Source organism: Lagopus leucura, unplaced genomic scaffold, assembly GCF_019238085.1.
Source record: "Lagopus leucura isolate 7727_CA_CO unplaced genomic scaffold, USGS_WTPT01 Super-Scaffold_100021, whole genome shotgun sequence".
NCBI lineage: Eukaryota > Metazoa > Chordata > Aves > Galliformes > Phasianidae > Lagopus > Lagopus leucura.
This window is the reverse complement of record NW_024962274.1, coordinates 3403305-3416833: the sequence shown is the minus strand read 5'-3', so window position 1 is coordinate 3416833 and position 13529 is coordinate 3403305. Positions and strand designations below refer to the sequence as shown.

At 46.3% G+C, this 13529-nt stretch overlaps 3 protein-coding genes across 3 annotated transcripts; 1 reads left to right on the top strand and 2 right to left on the bottom strand.

Moving 5' to 3' along the window:
- Positions 1-5798: 5798 nt before the first annotated feature.
- On the bottom strand, positions 5799-9110 carry NCBP2 (nuclear cap binding protein subunit 2). Its single transcript, XM_042878570.1, has 4 exons — positions 8993-9110; positions 8734-8915; positions 8400-8538; positions 5799-7829 (listed from the first exon to the last, which is right to left on the bottom strand). The coding sequence occupies exons 1-4, from the start codon at positions 9071-9073 to the stop codon at positions 7758-7760; spliced, it is 474 nt and encodes a 157-aa protein (XP_042734504.1). The 5' UTR covers positions 9074-9110; the 3' UTR covers positions 5799-7757.
- A 115-nt stretch (positions 9111-9225) lies between these two features.
- Positions 9226-9518, top strand: NCBP2AS2 (NCBP2 antisense 2 (head to head)). Its single transcript, XM_042878333.1, has one exon. The coding sequence runs from the start codon at positions 9231-9233 to the stop codon at positions 9516-9518; it is 288 nt and encodes a 95-aa protein (XP_042734267.1). The 5' UTR covers positions 9226-9230.
- A 1160-nt stretch (positions 9519-10678) lies between these two features.
- Positions 10679-13438, bottom strand: PIGZ (phosphatidylinositol glycan anchor biosynthesis class Z). Its single transcript, XM_042878332.1, has 2 exons — positions 13321-13438; positions 10679-13003 (listed from the first exon to the last, which is right to left on the bottom strand). The coding sequence occupies exons 1-2, from the start codon at positions 13436-13438 to the stop codon at positions 11442-11444; spliced, it is 1680 nt and encodes a 559-aa protein (XP_042734266.1). The 3' UTR covers positions 10679-11441.
- Between the last annotated feature and the right edge of the window lie 91 nt (positions 13439-13529).

The following is a 13529-nucleotide window of genomic DNA, read 5'->3' as shown; positions in this document are numbered from 1 at the left end:
ACTGTCTAGTATGGCCCATGTCTAGTATATGTCTAGCATATATATATGTATATCCTCAAGGCTCTTAGCACAAACTAAATTTGCATGACGCTTTCTAAATTTAAAAAATTTAGACAATTGAGGAACTTCATGTACTTCTTCATGCTACAGAACCAGATAATGCTTACTAACTTTACCCTGCTAGCACCTCGTGCCTTGCAGACCGCGTTACTGGATGAGCACAGATCAGCTGATGTCTTCCCTCGTCTTTTGCACCCTGTGAGCCTTGCGCACCCTTCTGAAGCCAGGCCTTCCTCTGCCAGCCTTCACACTGACTAATGTTTGTTGACCCACACGCCTGGGATGCTGAGATAAATACTGTCTTGCAGCTGATCTTGGACACTTACCCCGAGGGACACTGAATCTCTCCTACTTTTTGTGGAGCTGTTTTGCTCAGCCTCCCTGGCTTGCTTTGAGGTAATTCAGCAGTCAATACCGTTCTACATTCCCTTTCAGGAATTCTCCTGGCATATCAGCCACAGCCATTTCTCATAAAGCTGTTGGAAGCTTGAAGAGTTATGGGAACATATGGTTCACTTTCCCACTCTCCAGTATCTGCAGCACTTTCTGGAGCCCTAAGGCTCATTCTCAACAGTGGCACTAAGCACTCACAAACCTTGGGCTGCTACTCATCCTGACTGCATCTTTGGGCATACCCAAAACAATTCAAAATGAGAAGTACAATTTTCTTGGAATACCATTGCATGATGCTCACCTGAAATATTCTTAGGTTGCTCATAGAAATTCATCTGTTCATAAATATAAAGATGATAAGAGATCACTCATCTGTCTGAAGAAGTTTTAGAATAATCCACATTAAAGCTGATTTAAAGTTTTTTTTTCCCCAAGAGCTGTAAAATGGCAGAGACAACAGAGCTTCTCTGAAGTCTGTTATTCCTTACCAGTGCTCTTGGTTTTCAACAATACAATCACATGGAGGACATGCCAGACCAAAATGGGGCCGAACAAGAATAGTCACCAGGTATGTAGAACACACACGCTCTCCATCCATGTACTCATATTTTCGAATACTCGCCATGACAAGAGCATTTCCAGACCTGACTATAACTGCACTTCACGTGCAACCAAAGGCTGCGAGAAACTGATTCAGTCCTGATGTGGTCATCATGAACACATGTGAAGATTCCCTCGGCTGGCACTAAAAGCGGTATGAGTTACAGCACATGCTGATACAGAAATGTGGACGAGGATTTGCTGCTGCTGGACTTCGTGGTCGCACACCTACAAAACAAACGCTTCTATTCTAGAAAAGTTCTAGTTCCTATTGCTCAGTGTGCTGACAGACAGGAGAACAAGCGGGAACATTTTCCCAAACAGGACATATATGTTCATTTACCCGTCTGTTCCTCAGATCTTTATCACATAGCTCTTGGAATTCAGTAACCAGCAAGATAGGCTTGAGATATTTTTGGTTCATATTCATATGGGTAAATGTGTTCTATTGCAATTTGGAGTTACACTGATCTCATTCAATATTCTCATCCAAAATCCATGAAACTGTCTGAGAACCCAGCCTTGTATCTTCAAAAGAACCACGCTGATGACATGGATATTCAATTTAAATACGATACAAACTGAACACATTCTTTTCCAAGATTACCCTGAAATCACATGAAGAGGAATCTTTTCACTTGTGAATATTTATGTTGGCAAAGCACCACCTTCCCTCCCTGCCCAACTCCATCTATTAAAACTCTGAAAAGAAACCAACTTCTCACAGAGAACAAACTGTAGCAGAAATCTGGCAGCATTTCCTCTACAGAAACACAATGATTATGGTGCCTTTCGGCTTCGTTACAGCTACCTGCATTCTTACTGCTGCTGGCAGACCCTAAGATTCCTTTTGATTGTATCAAATAACAAACCAGCGACGCACAGATATAGTAACCAGTCCCTCTCCTGATACATTTAGGTGTAAAAGTATTTTGTGCAAAGCCCTGAAATGAAATGCATTGAGCACCCAGCCAGCGTCACAGCAGCAAGGCTTACTAGAGAGGGTGGTACATAAAGAACAAATGTCTTTTAAAGTAAGCCCCATATCCTCTGTGTGTGTTTTGTGTTTATGTGACAGAGAAATAAGTTTGATAAAGCTCATTAAACCAAATTCAGTGCTTAAACGTTATGCAAGCAGATCTCACTGAACAAAATGGGAGAGAAAACTGAGTTCCTGACAGGTCTGCAAACAAAACAATTCACCAAAAAGCCTGCCATGACTTAGAGTATATGTACGACACCAAGGCAGCTTACAGAGTCTCCACCCAGTTTCCCTCTGTCAAGGGTAGGCAGCAGCAAACAAGTCCCTGCTGCTATGCAGTCTGGAACATTGTAAGGCTGCTGCTCAGAGGTTTGACCAAGATAACGTGGACATTTCAAAGAGGAGATTCAGCTGGGAATTTAAAACCAAAAGCAAGGGGGAACAGATTAGGACATTCTGGGATTTAATGGGCAAAGTCATTCCCAGTTCCTAGAAACACATTCCTTCTCCTTCCAAAGTATACATTCCAGAGGATGAAAAAACACAACCAAAACCACCCTTTGGCAGTTTGCAAAATCTTGGTTACAACATACAGAAAGAACACCTCCACCCTATGGTGCTCAGCATTACGCTACACCTCAGCACTGTCAGAACGCATTCACTCCTATCACTTCAGGGCGTGTTTGGAGGCAATTCAGTCACCAGATTTTTGTTTCAATGCAAAAACAACACAAAAAAGCATTTCTTCAAGGAGCAGCATGGCAAAGCGATACGCCCCCAGAGCACATTGCTTCATAAGCACTGCTCAGCCTCGCTGAGTGCCAGGGATGCAGTGTGTGAGTCCTGCAGTCAGACACGGCTTGTCATGACATCTTGTGGCAGCACGACATGCTGACTGCGCTCCGGCTGGTTCTCATCAACAGCCATGGAACAGGCTGCAGAACAGCAGTACTTCAGAAAACCAAACACCCAACTGCCCATGAAGAGGCAATGATTTATAATTAAGGTAAACAGACAAACGTTTAATTCAGAAAAAGTAGCCATTCCTAAAACATAACAATACGAAGCACAGAGGAATAGGATCGTTATTTCAAACGAGTAGAAGGAAGTCAGAAAGCTGACACAAGTTCAGCTTGACGCAATTCAAACTACGTGTGAGCTACAGATCTAAAGACTAGTGCATTGTCTTTATGCTCTTATCTACTGTGAGTACAAAAACTGCATCTCTTTTCAAACCATTGCCTTGCAGGGAAAGGTAGGTGCAGAAAGTTTCATTATCCAGAAATTTAACTGCAAGCTGGCTGCATCTGGCTAATTTATGCTGACGCTTATGTTACATGTAATTGGATAAATATAAAAATGGCAACTTTTATTTCCCATTTGTCCTCAAACTGCATTGAGAGAAAAACATCTTCTAATTACAGCTGAGGTAAATTGTGATCCAATACCACCCTTACAGAGCAATGCCCATTCCAGAGGAATTCTGCAACAGCCCACTCTGATTAATGGGTCAGAAATAGCTCTAATGAAAATAACATTAAAAACAACACAAGCACTTGAGCTATGGCCTCATACCTGACAACACTCACCCTCAGGGCAGTGCAGAAAGGTGATGCTCCCAGCTGTTCCCTGAGTAACACTTAACACACACTCTTTCCTCCCCAGCAGTATTTCAGTTTCTTACTACACATCCAGAACTAAGGTGGGTTTTGGCTTTCTCTAGATTTTTACAACACACAAAAAAGCAAAGCCATGAGCCTGAACCATGCATTGCACGCTGCATCGAGCTACTGCCAGCAGCTGGCTTTGCTAGTTCAGAAAGCAGACACACTGCTTTGCAGTCAGGAGAGGGAGCCAGCTGGCACTTCCCAGCTGCTCCTTGTGTCTGAAGCTCAAACACCATGGCTTTGTAGAAGGGAAAGGTTTGCATCAGATCTAAATATGCCAGTCAGTGAGTGCTGCAAAGAAGGGTTTGGATACTCGTGTCTACTAGTTCTCCTCCTCCCTTGTAGATAACTGTAACAGATGCTCAACCTTTCGTTAGAAGCTGAAATAAAACTGAAGAGTGATATCCCACTGAGGTAAAGCACATCTCTGTCTCTGGTAGCAGGCTGGGAAGCAGAGCAGGGGCAGATCATCACCATAAAATATGGAACCAATACATAACAACACATTTCTGCTTTCAGAATGTGGCTTCTGAAGGTCAAAAAACTCCCTTCCTTCTGTAACCACCTTCACCTGACCAGGACACAACAAAACCTTGCTCTCTTTGTGGCACAGGCATTGGGTTAAGTTATGTAGTATTACTACATAAATCTCACATTTTCACATATGCTCCTGTCCTAGTTCATTCACCCAGAAATTAGAGTGGAACACAGGAAATCTGCCCAACCCTTATCCCATAATTTGCTGCTGTCTGGAACGTTAAGCAGGACTTGCTCAAGACCTCTCCAGGCCAAGGTGAGAGTAAATAATGTAGGCAGGTGATAAGGAAAAACTCCGTGTTCCTCTCAAATCATGGCTTGTAAACTGGACCATCATGGCTTACCTTTGTAATGACACACCACACAGGAAACTTTGGTCCCTGAAGCACTCAGCCCCAACTTTATGCAGACATACACTCCTCATGCTTTAAGAGGCCACGGAATTGGCAGCTGCTTTGGTACAGCTCTTGCTTCAGCAGAGCCATGCCGGACTGCTATTAGAGAATGTTAAAATCAAACCAGGCTCAAGGAGTTTCCTCTACTAACTAAAAAGCTTCCTAACCTAACTAACCTAAAAGCTTCCCTTTTAAGAAGCTAAGACTTTACGTATGTCCATGTGCTTTTAAATCCCACTGAAAAATAGAGAACCTCACAGTAAAAAACCTTTCAGTTATTATTTTTTTCAAAGTTGTTGTTTCTGTGTTAAAAGAAGTTGAAAGCTGGTCATCATCATACTAATAACTAAAAAAACAAAAAACAAACAAACAAAAAAACCAACCCCAAAAACATAAACCCATTTAACTCATTATAACTCCTCACCTCATTAGAAATGGGTCATTAATAAAGCAAGTCACCTCCAACCAGCCTGCTTCCCATTCAATGGCAAGAACAAGAGCGGATCAGGATCCTCTACTGAAGGCAAGCCCCAGCTTTTCTTGAAAGGGCAACTTGAAAAGTTGTAAAACCTCTCCCTGTGCTCTTCAGTGCAGAGATGGGTGCACAGCACAGCTGGGTTACCCAGTTTGTTCAAAATAATGAAAGCACTAAGAGTGCAGCCCCTTTACACACCAACCACAGCTGGAACTGCACTATGATGCATTCAGTAAACCTTACACATACACAGCATCTTTTTACTCGACAGCACCAAACTCCTAAAGCATATTGCCCTGATCTGAACAGACCCATTGATTAAAACAACATGTCTTACAGTATCATGTGCACAGACGTTTTTCTGTAGTTACTAGTGGCTTCTCATTTTGAGGCTGTACAATTCATGACATTATTGTTACAACATTAATAGATGTGAATATTTTTGAGAGCCTTACCTCATGTCTCTGTCACCATTTCAAATACTTACCATTAAACACAGCACCAAACAGAACCAGTCTTTGTCTGCTGATCTGCAGCCCAGGAAACGGCGCACCAGGCCGCAAGCACACATTGCTGCCTCATGTCCAGCTTTTAATCTACCAGGAGCCCTAAGATCTTCTCAGGGCTACCGAGTGTAGATAATCTCTATTTTTGCTTATTTTTTAAACAGAATCAATGGGGAAAAAAAATCGATTTAGTGTTGCAGCTTTATTTGAAAGTGACCTCAAGTTTTGATAGTACAGACTTTTGTACAAAACTGGCACTGCAAAAAATAAACTTAGAGGTTTCCTACAGCAGATTACATGCTGCAAGCTCATAATCAAATGATTTTTCTACACAGAAAAAGATAATCTGCTCAACGTCTTCTTTTCAGATCAGCATCAAGTGATCCTGAAAATCCAGCTTTACTCTGTGTGCCAGGAAAAAAGAAAAACAAGAAACAAAAATCAAAAGGCCCCCCTCAACCTCACTTAATGGGAAAGGCATCTTACTGTAGTTCTGTAATTCAAATGTACAGTAACAGTTGTGACTAACTGTATATTAGAAACATGTCAAGATTTCCATTATCTGATATTCCATGAAAAAAGGTCAAATTTTACATACTAAAGATTTTAAAGACCTTTGGGAAGTCAAGGTATTTGGACAAGGCCTTACGAATTGCAGTTTCCAAAGAACTCAGAAGTCCATCCAAAAAGGAAAAAAAAAATAATCCATCAGCCTTTAACAATTTCTTCTAAACCCAGTTCATTTCAGCAGTTCATTTCACTTTTTTTTTTTTCCTGATGCAGTATTACCATATCCCATCACATTAACTTGCAGTATTAATCACAGTATGATAGAATGGCTTGGGTTGGGAACTCAGTCTGGTCCCAACCCCTGCAGTAGCATGGTGGCCCCCAACCAATTCAGGCTGCCCAGGGCCCCACCCAGCCCAGCCTTGCTCACCTACAGGGAAGGGGCACCCACAGCTCTCTGGACAACTTGGGCCATTTCCTCATCACCTCTGAGTATGGAATTCTTGCCTAACATATTTATTCCCCTTTGTCCTAAGATCTAGAGGAAGAAAAAAAATACGAGAGGAGTCCCACAGTTCTTTCACCAGTCTTACCACGTACTCCACATAAAGCTTCTCCAAAGCTAATTTTTTAAAATTATTTTTAACTTTATTTGCCATCAGGTTTCTCAAACAGAAAATCTACTTTGAGAACAAGCTTTCCCACTATACAGATAATTCCTCATACTGACTGTCACTAGGGCAAGGAAGGAGCGGGGAAGGGATTAACTGCAAAGCTTGGCTCCGTGCTACCCTTGCAGACACAGGGAAGATACTGTTCCCCAAATATTAAGGCTATGGAGTGTTACCAGACTGGAGTAAAACAGTACTACTCCAACCACGAAAATAACTAGTACTGTAATTCCTGCACTTCATGCCTCACAAAGCAAGATGGTTCTGGACCATACAGTGTCATACAACAGCAGTATACTCTGAAGAACACTGCAAGGTCTGACTTCTCTCATCTGCTAGGTTTGCTTCCCATTTTATGATTCCTGGGCTCAGGCTGGCTTGCTTTATTGTGCCCTTCAAAGATGTGTGCTTACTCAGAAAGGAAAAGCTAACTCAGAAAGTGTAAAAGGCTGCTAATTCACCAAACTCAACGTCTACAACTTTAAGACTACTCTGGAAATTGGAATTTCATTCCTTTTTTGGGCACTTTGACTTTTCCTTCAGTCTCTGAACCATACACAAATCTAGCTTTAAGATCTCCCTCTGCCTTGTGATACTAACATAAACAAAATCCAGTGACAGAATAATCAAGTTTTTGCCAGGGAAAAAAAGAAGCACCATTCTGTTAAACCTTTGATTCTTTCAGTAGATTTGCAGCAGCATTCTGAGACCAAAGTCTCATGCATACTATTGCTTAAAACCTTGCTCCCAGGTCCTGTGTATTAGTGTGCTTGGCAATGTTTTGCATCCTGGTATTAAAAGAGAAGAGAAATAGAATATACCATGTGACTACAGGAACACTGATACTAGCTCCTGTAAATTTCTATTTACATGAACTTGTGTGCAAAAGATCTGCTCTGCGCCTCACAACATTTACAATTGGCATTTAGTTCTCCCGTGAGGCCGATGAGTCATTCACTATTCACTGGCATTGAACAGTTTTACCATAGCCACCTCTTCCAGCATCATAGTCTTGCCGATACTCATCTCTGACCTTACAAAGGAGAAAAAAACAAAAAACGAAAGTCTGGTAAATATATACAGAAAGGTATTTTAGCAAGAGCTTCTACACCATCAGATTATATGGTCAAACTGAGTCTGCACAAAAGTTGTCTGACAAAAGAAAAGGAAAAGTGCATCATGCACAAACCCAGAATGCCAGGTCAAATACATTTCCTGTTAAATGGTCCCTTTGGGCACTATCAATCAAGACAGACTGGCCATCATCACTGTCTCATTTTTTCAGCAGTAAAACTACCTGCTACCCACCCGACTTTTGGTGAGCTGAGTGTTCTCTTTTGTGTTTTTGCCAGCTTTACGTTTCCTGGGTTTATTTATATGAGTTACCTCCCCAAACAATCATCAGGCTTCTGAAAATACTTTCAGTGAAATATATGAATAATTATCCTCAGCAGATAACACCACTGATAAAACACTTAGGGATTAACATATATTATGATCTTCAACATCTCTGAAGTTGCTGTTCCTTAAGTTGTTCTGGGTGCGTCCATTCAAAAAGCAATAAGCTGACAGTCACCAGCCCCTCAGAAAGCAGACAACCTACCTGGCCCCCTGACCTCCCCCGGCCGTACTGCCGGCCCTCCTTAAATCCTGCATCCCAGTCCGTCCTTATGATCCTGTCGTCAAGCCTGGTCCCATTGATGTACCGCATTGCGTTCTCAGCATCTCCCCTTGCGTAATACCTCAGGAATTTGTTAAAGAAAACCGTGCACGGATCTGTCAGGCCTGAGAGCTCAGAGAGAACACAGAGCGATAGCAGGACAACACCCGGACCCACAGAGGCCGTGCATCGCAGGGAAGCACGAGACCAACAAAAGCCCAAGAGAAATGTTTTACTGCCCAGGCCCAGCGCCAGAACGCGGCCGGCAGAAGGATACTCGACGAAGCAGAAGCCGCAGGCGGTCTTCTTCACCTTGTCCAGCCCCATGATGATCTTCTTGATGTCGCCGCTCTTGCCGAACAGCTCGTGGATCTGCTCCTCCGTGGTGTAGAACGAGAGGTTCCCCACGTACAGCGTGCAGCTCTTCCTCAGCAGCCTTTCCTGGTCGTACCGCGTGCCCTAAGCGCAACCATAGCGTTACCCGGCGGCACACGGACCGGGATCGAGACCGGCACCGGGACCCTCGCGGCTCTTACCCGGAAGTGCTGATCGCGGTACTGGCTGAGGTCCACGTAGGAGTCGCTGCGCAGGATGCTCAGCGTGCCGCCCGAGCACATGCTGCCGGCCCGCACCGCAGCCGCGCAACATGGCGCCCCTGCTTCCGCTGCCAATGGCGGGACGCGACGCCGCTCTCGCGAGAGCCGGTCCCTCCCGCTCGGCGGCTCTCGCGAGAACGCTCGGGTCGCGCCGACTCTCGCGGGAGCGGCGCGCAGGATGGTGCTGCGGCGGGTGCTGCTGGCGCTGCTCAGCAACCCGCACCTCATCGAGAAGCTCTCCGAGTCGCGGCCCATCCGCGCCGCCGCCCGTCTCACCGCCAGCGCCATCACCCGAGGGCAGCTGGGCGCCCGCCGGGCGGCGAGGGACCTGCAGCCCGGCCTGACCCGCCTGCGGGACGCCTTCCTGGGGCGGCTGAAGGACGGCGGCCAGCCGCGGGGCTGGCCGGAATCCCCCGGGAGGGGATCGGGACCGGGACGGGGACCGGGACGGAGCGGCCGGCCCTGAGCGGCGGGAGGAGGCGGCCGTGCGGGGCGTGCGCGTGGCCGGGCCCATGGAGACGGTTTGGCGGTGACGGCACCGAACGGAGCGGGGGGACCCGAGGAGCGGCACGAAGGCGGCCACGGAGCGCTGCGGTGGGGCCGGTCACCGTGTCTGTCACCGTGTCACCATCACTTCGTACTGTGCACGGCGCTCAGCTACAAGCAGCGGGCAGGCTTACATCGAGCGTCATCCAGAATACTGTGAAGATTGTTACTGCGTGATGTGAACCCTCAAATAAAGCCATTTCTCACCAGAGGTCCTGTAACGATTCCTATCCGTGCAGCAGCGGTAGTCTACATAGTCTGTGCTTGTATGGCGGCTTGGAGACAAAGAGACAAAGCTCTAGTGATGATGATGATGGGTAGAATGGAAGAAATGTATCCATTGTCCTGATAGGCTGGGCTGCTTTGCTTTCAGTACTGTATGAACATCCACAAGACTTAAACAGCTTTGCCACATACCTCGGGGTGCAGCTGACTGCATGCTGAGGTAACCTGGGAGGAAGACTGCCATAGTTGGTATCACTGGACGTTAAAGGGGAGCCTCCCTATGAGACAGAATCCTACAATGGCATAGGTTGAAAAGGAGCACAGTGATCATCTAGTTTCAAATCCCTGCTATGTGCAGGGTCGCCAACCACCAGACCAGGCTGCTCAGAGCCACATCCAGCCTGGCCTTGCATCCAGGGATGGGGCGTCCACAATCTCCTCGGGCAAGATACGTGGCTTCCAGTTCTGCTGGTAAAATTAAACTGAAAAACTGAATCTATGGTGTACTCAATAAAAGTCCATCTGATGAGACAGAAGCAGTGCATTTTCAATCTGAGTCAGTATTTGTAGTCTGGGGTCTCTGCCTGGCTCTGCTCCAGGTGACCTGTGAGTGGTACAAATTTATGATTGTTGGTTGGTGCTTCGTCACAACCAGGAAGAGTTTCAAGATCTACCCCATTTGTACAGGGATCATGAGTTCAACAGTTACCATAAGTTCATAAGATCATAAGTTTCAAAATAGTTATGAAACTTCATAGCTGTTTAAGAATAGCTGAAAACAGTAAGCAGGACACGGAATACAAATTTTGGCACAATACTGTTGTCCCAACTTAAAAGAGCAAAAAAGAAATAGAATATACAATTGTGATGCTTTTGTAATTCCTTCTGCTACTGGATGAGCCATTGGTACAGCTGCTCTGCTGCTACCCCACCAAAAAGCATGCACCCTCAGTATGCAGGTATTGGCAATGAGGGATGGAGGGGTTCAAGGTGAGCACACAACAGAGACTTACCGTGCAAAATGCTTCTTGAGAAAGCAAAATTTTAGGATTTAGCATAAATGCCTGTGCTGAAGCATCTTCCGCGTTCTAAATCTGCTTCTGTTACATCAATACTGGGGATTTTTCAGGGCAGAAATACCTCAAACAATATTTGTAACACTGGTGTCCATATCGTGTATAGGGACAGAGAGGAGGGTCTGAAATTTCAAGGGCATGAAGGTAAAACCATATTGAATCAGATGAAGTCCTCCTAGTCTAGTAACCTCTCTCCAGCAGATGAGCTAAACGCCTCGTTTCAGTAGCGCAGCCCACAAACCTTCCATCTGAGATTATACGAACTTCTCATGTGTATCTCATACGAAAAGAACGAAGCTCAAATCCGTTTCTGTGGTCTCTGGGTTCATCTTCTCTCATCAGGAAAACAAGGCAAGCTTCTCAGGAACACCACAGGGACTGAATGATTCAAATCTTGGTAGAGGTAGCTATGCTGAGCATGAAGAAAGGGGGAGAATTGAGCTCACAACAGCACTGCCTGTGCTGAGCACAGGATTTTGAAGAGGGAGGTCTGACAGCACATTTGGGCAGCGTCAAAGTGAAAACCTAAAACATTCTGAGATCTAAAGTCTCTGCTGAGCTCTGCCTAGCTGAAGGATGTATAGTCCTAACTGACTTCTCCAGTTTTCACTGAATAGGAAGGATAGCTGTGGTGGATCTTCCATTGATAAGTGTGGAAATATCAAAGTCTCATTCTTGAGCGAGACCCCACATTTGGCAATTGTGGCTCTGACTGTACCGGGGATTATAACCAAAAAGTGACAGTCACTGCAGGTACAATTGTTTGCGTGCTGTCCTACCATTTGGCAGAGGGTTTCCTCTTCAGACCCAGCCATATCAATCACTTCTACATGTGTGTCTTTCTTCTTGATATTTAGCAGAGACCTAGGAGGCATGTAGGTGTGAGCAAAGAGCAGAGTATAGTGTCTTGGATGGTTTGAGGAGTCTGAAGAATGCAAGACGTGCTCCAAGTGAAAAAAGCATGGTATCAGTCCCCCCTGGTGCAGGCATCCAAACAGGAAAGCCCCGAGAACATTAAAAATGATAATGATGGGTTTCCACTTCACAGCTCTATTCTGTGATGCGCTGAACAGGACTAATGGCAAGATGAGAGGGATGAGAAATCGAGGCTCTTGGTGGCTGAAGAGGGAGAGAAGTGCCAAAGGAACAAAATAAAACAGCAGCAGTGTTGGCTGGCCCTCGGAATGCACTGATAACCTGGGTGGCCCACGGTAATACAATCCAACCCGCATTAACTGCTGGATGTATTTCTTTAGCATTTTAAACCCAGCATCGATGGCCAGAAGGTGTAAGATCCCAAAGAGCATGACTCCATTAACTATAAAATGTGTAACTCGTGGGTGACTTCCATGCTGTGCAAGGTTACGAGAATCAAGATTATAGCAGAGGAAGTTGAAAGGGGTCACCACCACTCTGTGATTTAACAGAGCTATGACATCGAACAGGCTGCTGTTTGTAAAGCTGAAAAGGCTGTCCAAGCCCACTGAGGTAAAATACATGGTGTCAGCTGCTATGAAGACAACGGCAGTAAAACATGCACAGGTGGTAAGTTTTAAAAAGGGGTTTATGAGAGTTTTAATGCTCTTTTGAGAGTCAGCATTTAAACGTGCCCAGTAGAGCAGGGGCATTAGTGCAAATGCCGGAAAAGTCGGCCTGTTGAAAAACCCTGCAGCTATTACAGCACCTATCAGATGGCTGCATGCAGGTTTTGTGATGCGGCTGTCAGATTTTTTGGAGGAAACCAAAACCAGCAGAAGTGCAAAGAGAAATCCTTCAAGTGTGTTGGTGAACGTTCTGGTGTAAAACACCAAAGTGACATACGATCCTGCAAGGAGGAGCAGTGCTTCCCACGGATCCGCTCCCCAGGCAGGAGCCAATCGGTGCACACTGTAGTCAAGTACAAAAGAAAAGACCGTAAGGAGAAGGCGAGGAGACACGAGAAGGGTATAGCTGCTGACACAACGCGAGCACACATCCAGCTGCTGCAACGCCTTCAGCACCCAGTAGGCAACTCCAGAGGTCAGTAATGGGAAAACAGCTGTTCTGCAGGGAGAGCTGGAAAGGAATTCCCAGGGATAATGGACCCGTAGGTTTAAAACGTCTCCTACGAAGGAAAAAAAAAAAAGAAAGAAAAAGCAGACATATCTATTTTATTCAGTACTTCAACGTCGGGGTACAACTCGGTGCCAAAAGGCATTGCGCTACACGGCCGCCCCCAGAGCACCGAGCCCGCCAGCAGCCTTCAGCTCGTCCTCCGTTCTCACCCTCTCCCGGCGCCGCCACTCGGGCAGCGCTGCCGCGGGGACGGGACGCGGCCAGGAGCCGCCTGCGGGCGGAGCCGCGCTGAGGACACGAGCTCTGCCGGCGGCGGCTCTCGGGGAGCAGCGCGCCTCGGCCCCTCCCGCCCTCCCGCCGCGTTACCTGCCATGACCTCGGGCGACTGGAAGAACTCGTCGGGATGCAGGTAGCCGGCCTGCGGCAGCAGGCACCACCCCGCCCGCAGCGCAGCCAGAAGCGCCCACAGCCGCCGCGCCGCCATGTCGGCCCCGCGCCGCCGGCCGCGAGGGGGCGCACGACGCCGGCCGGAGCGCCGCAGAGCGCGCCCAGTGCGCAGGCGCGGAATGCCTGGA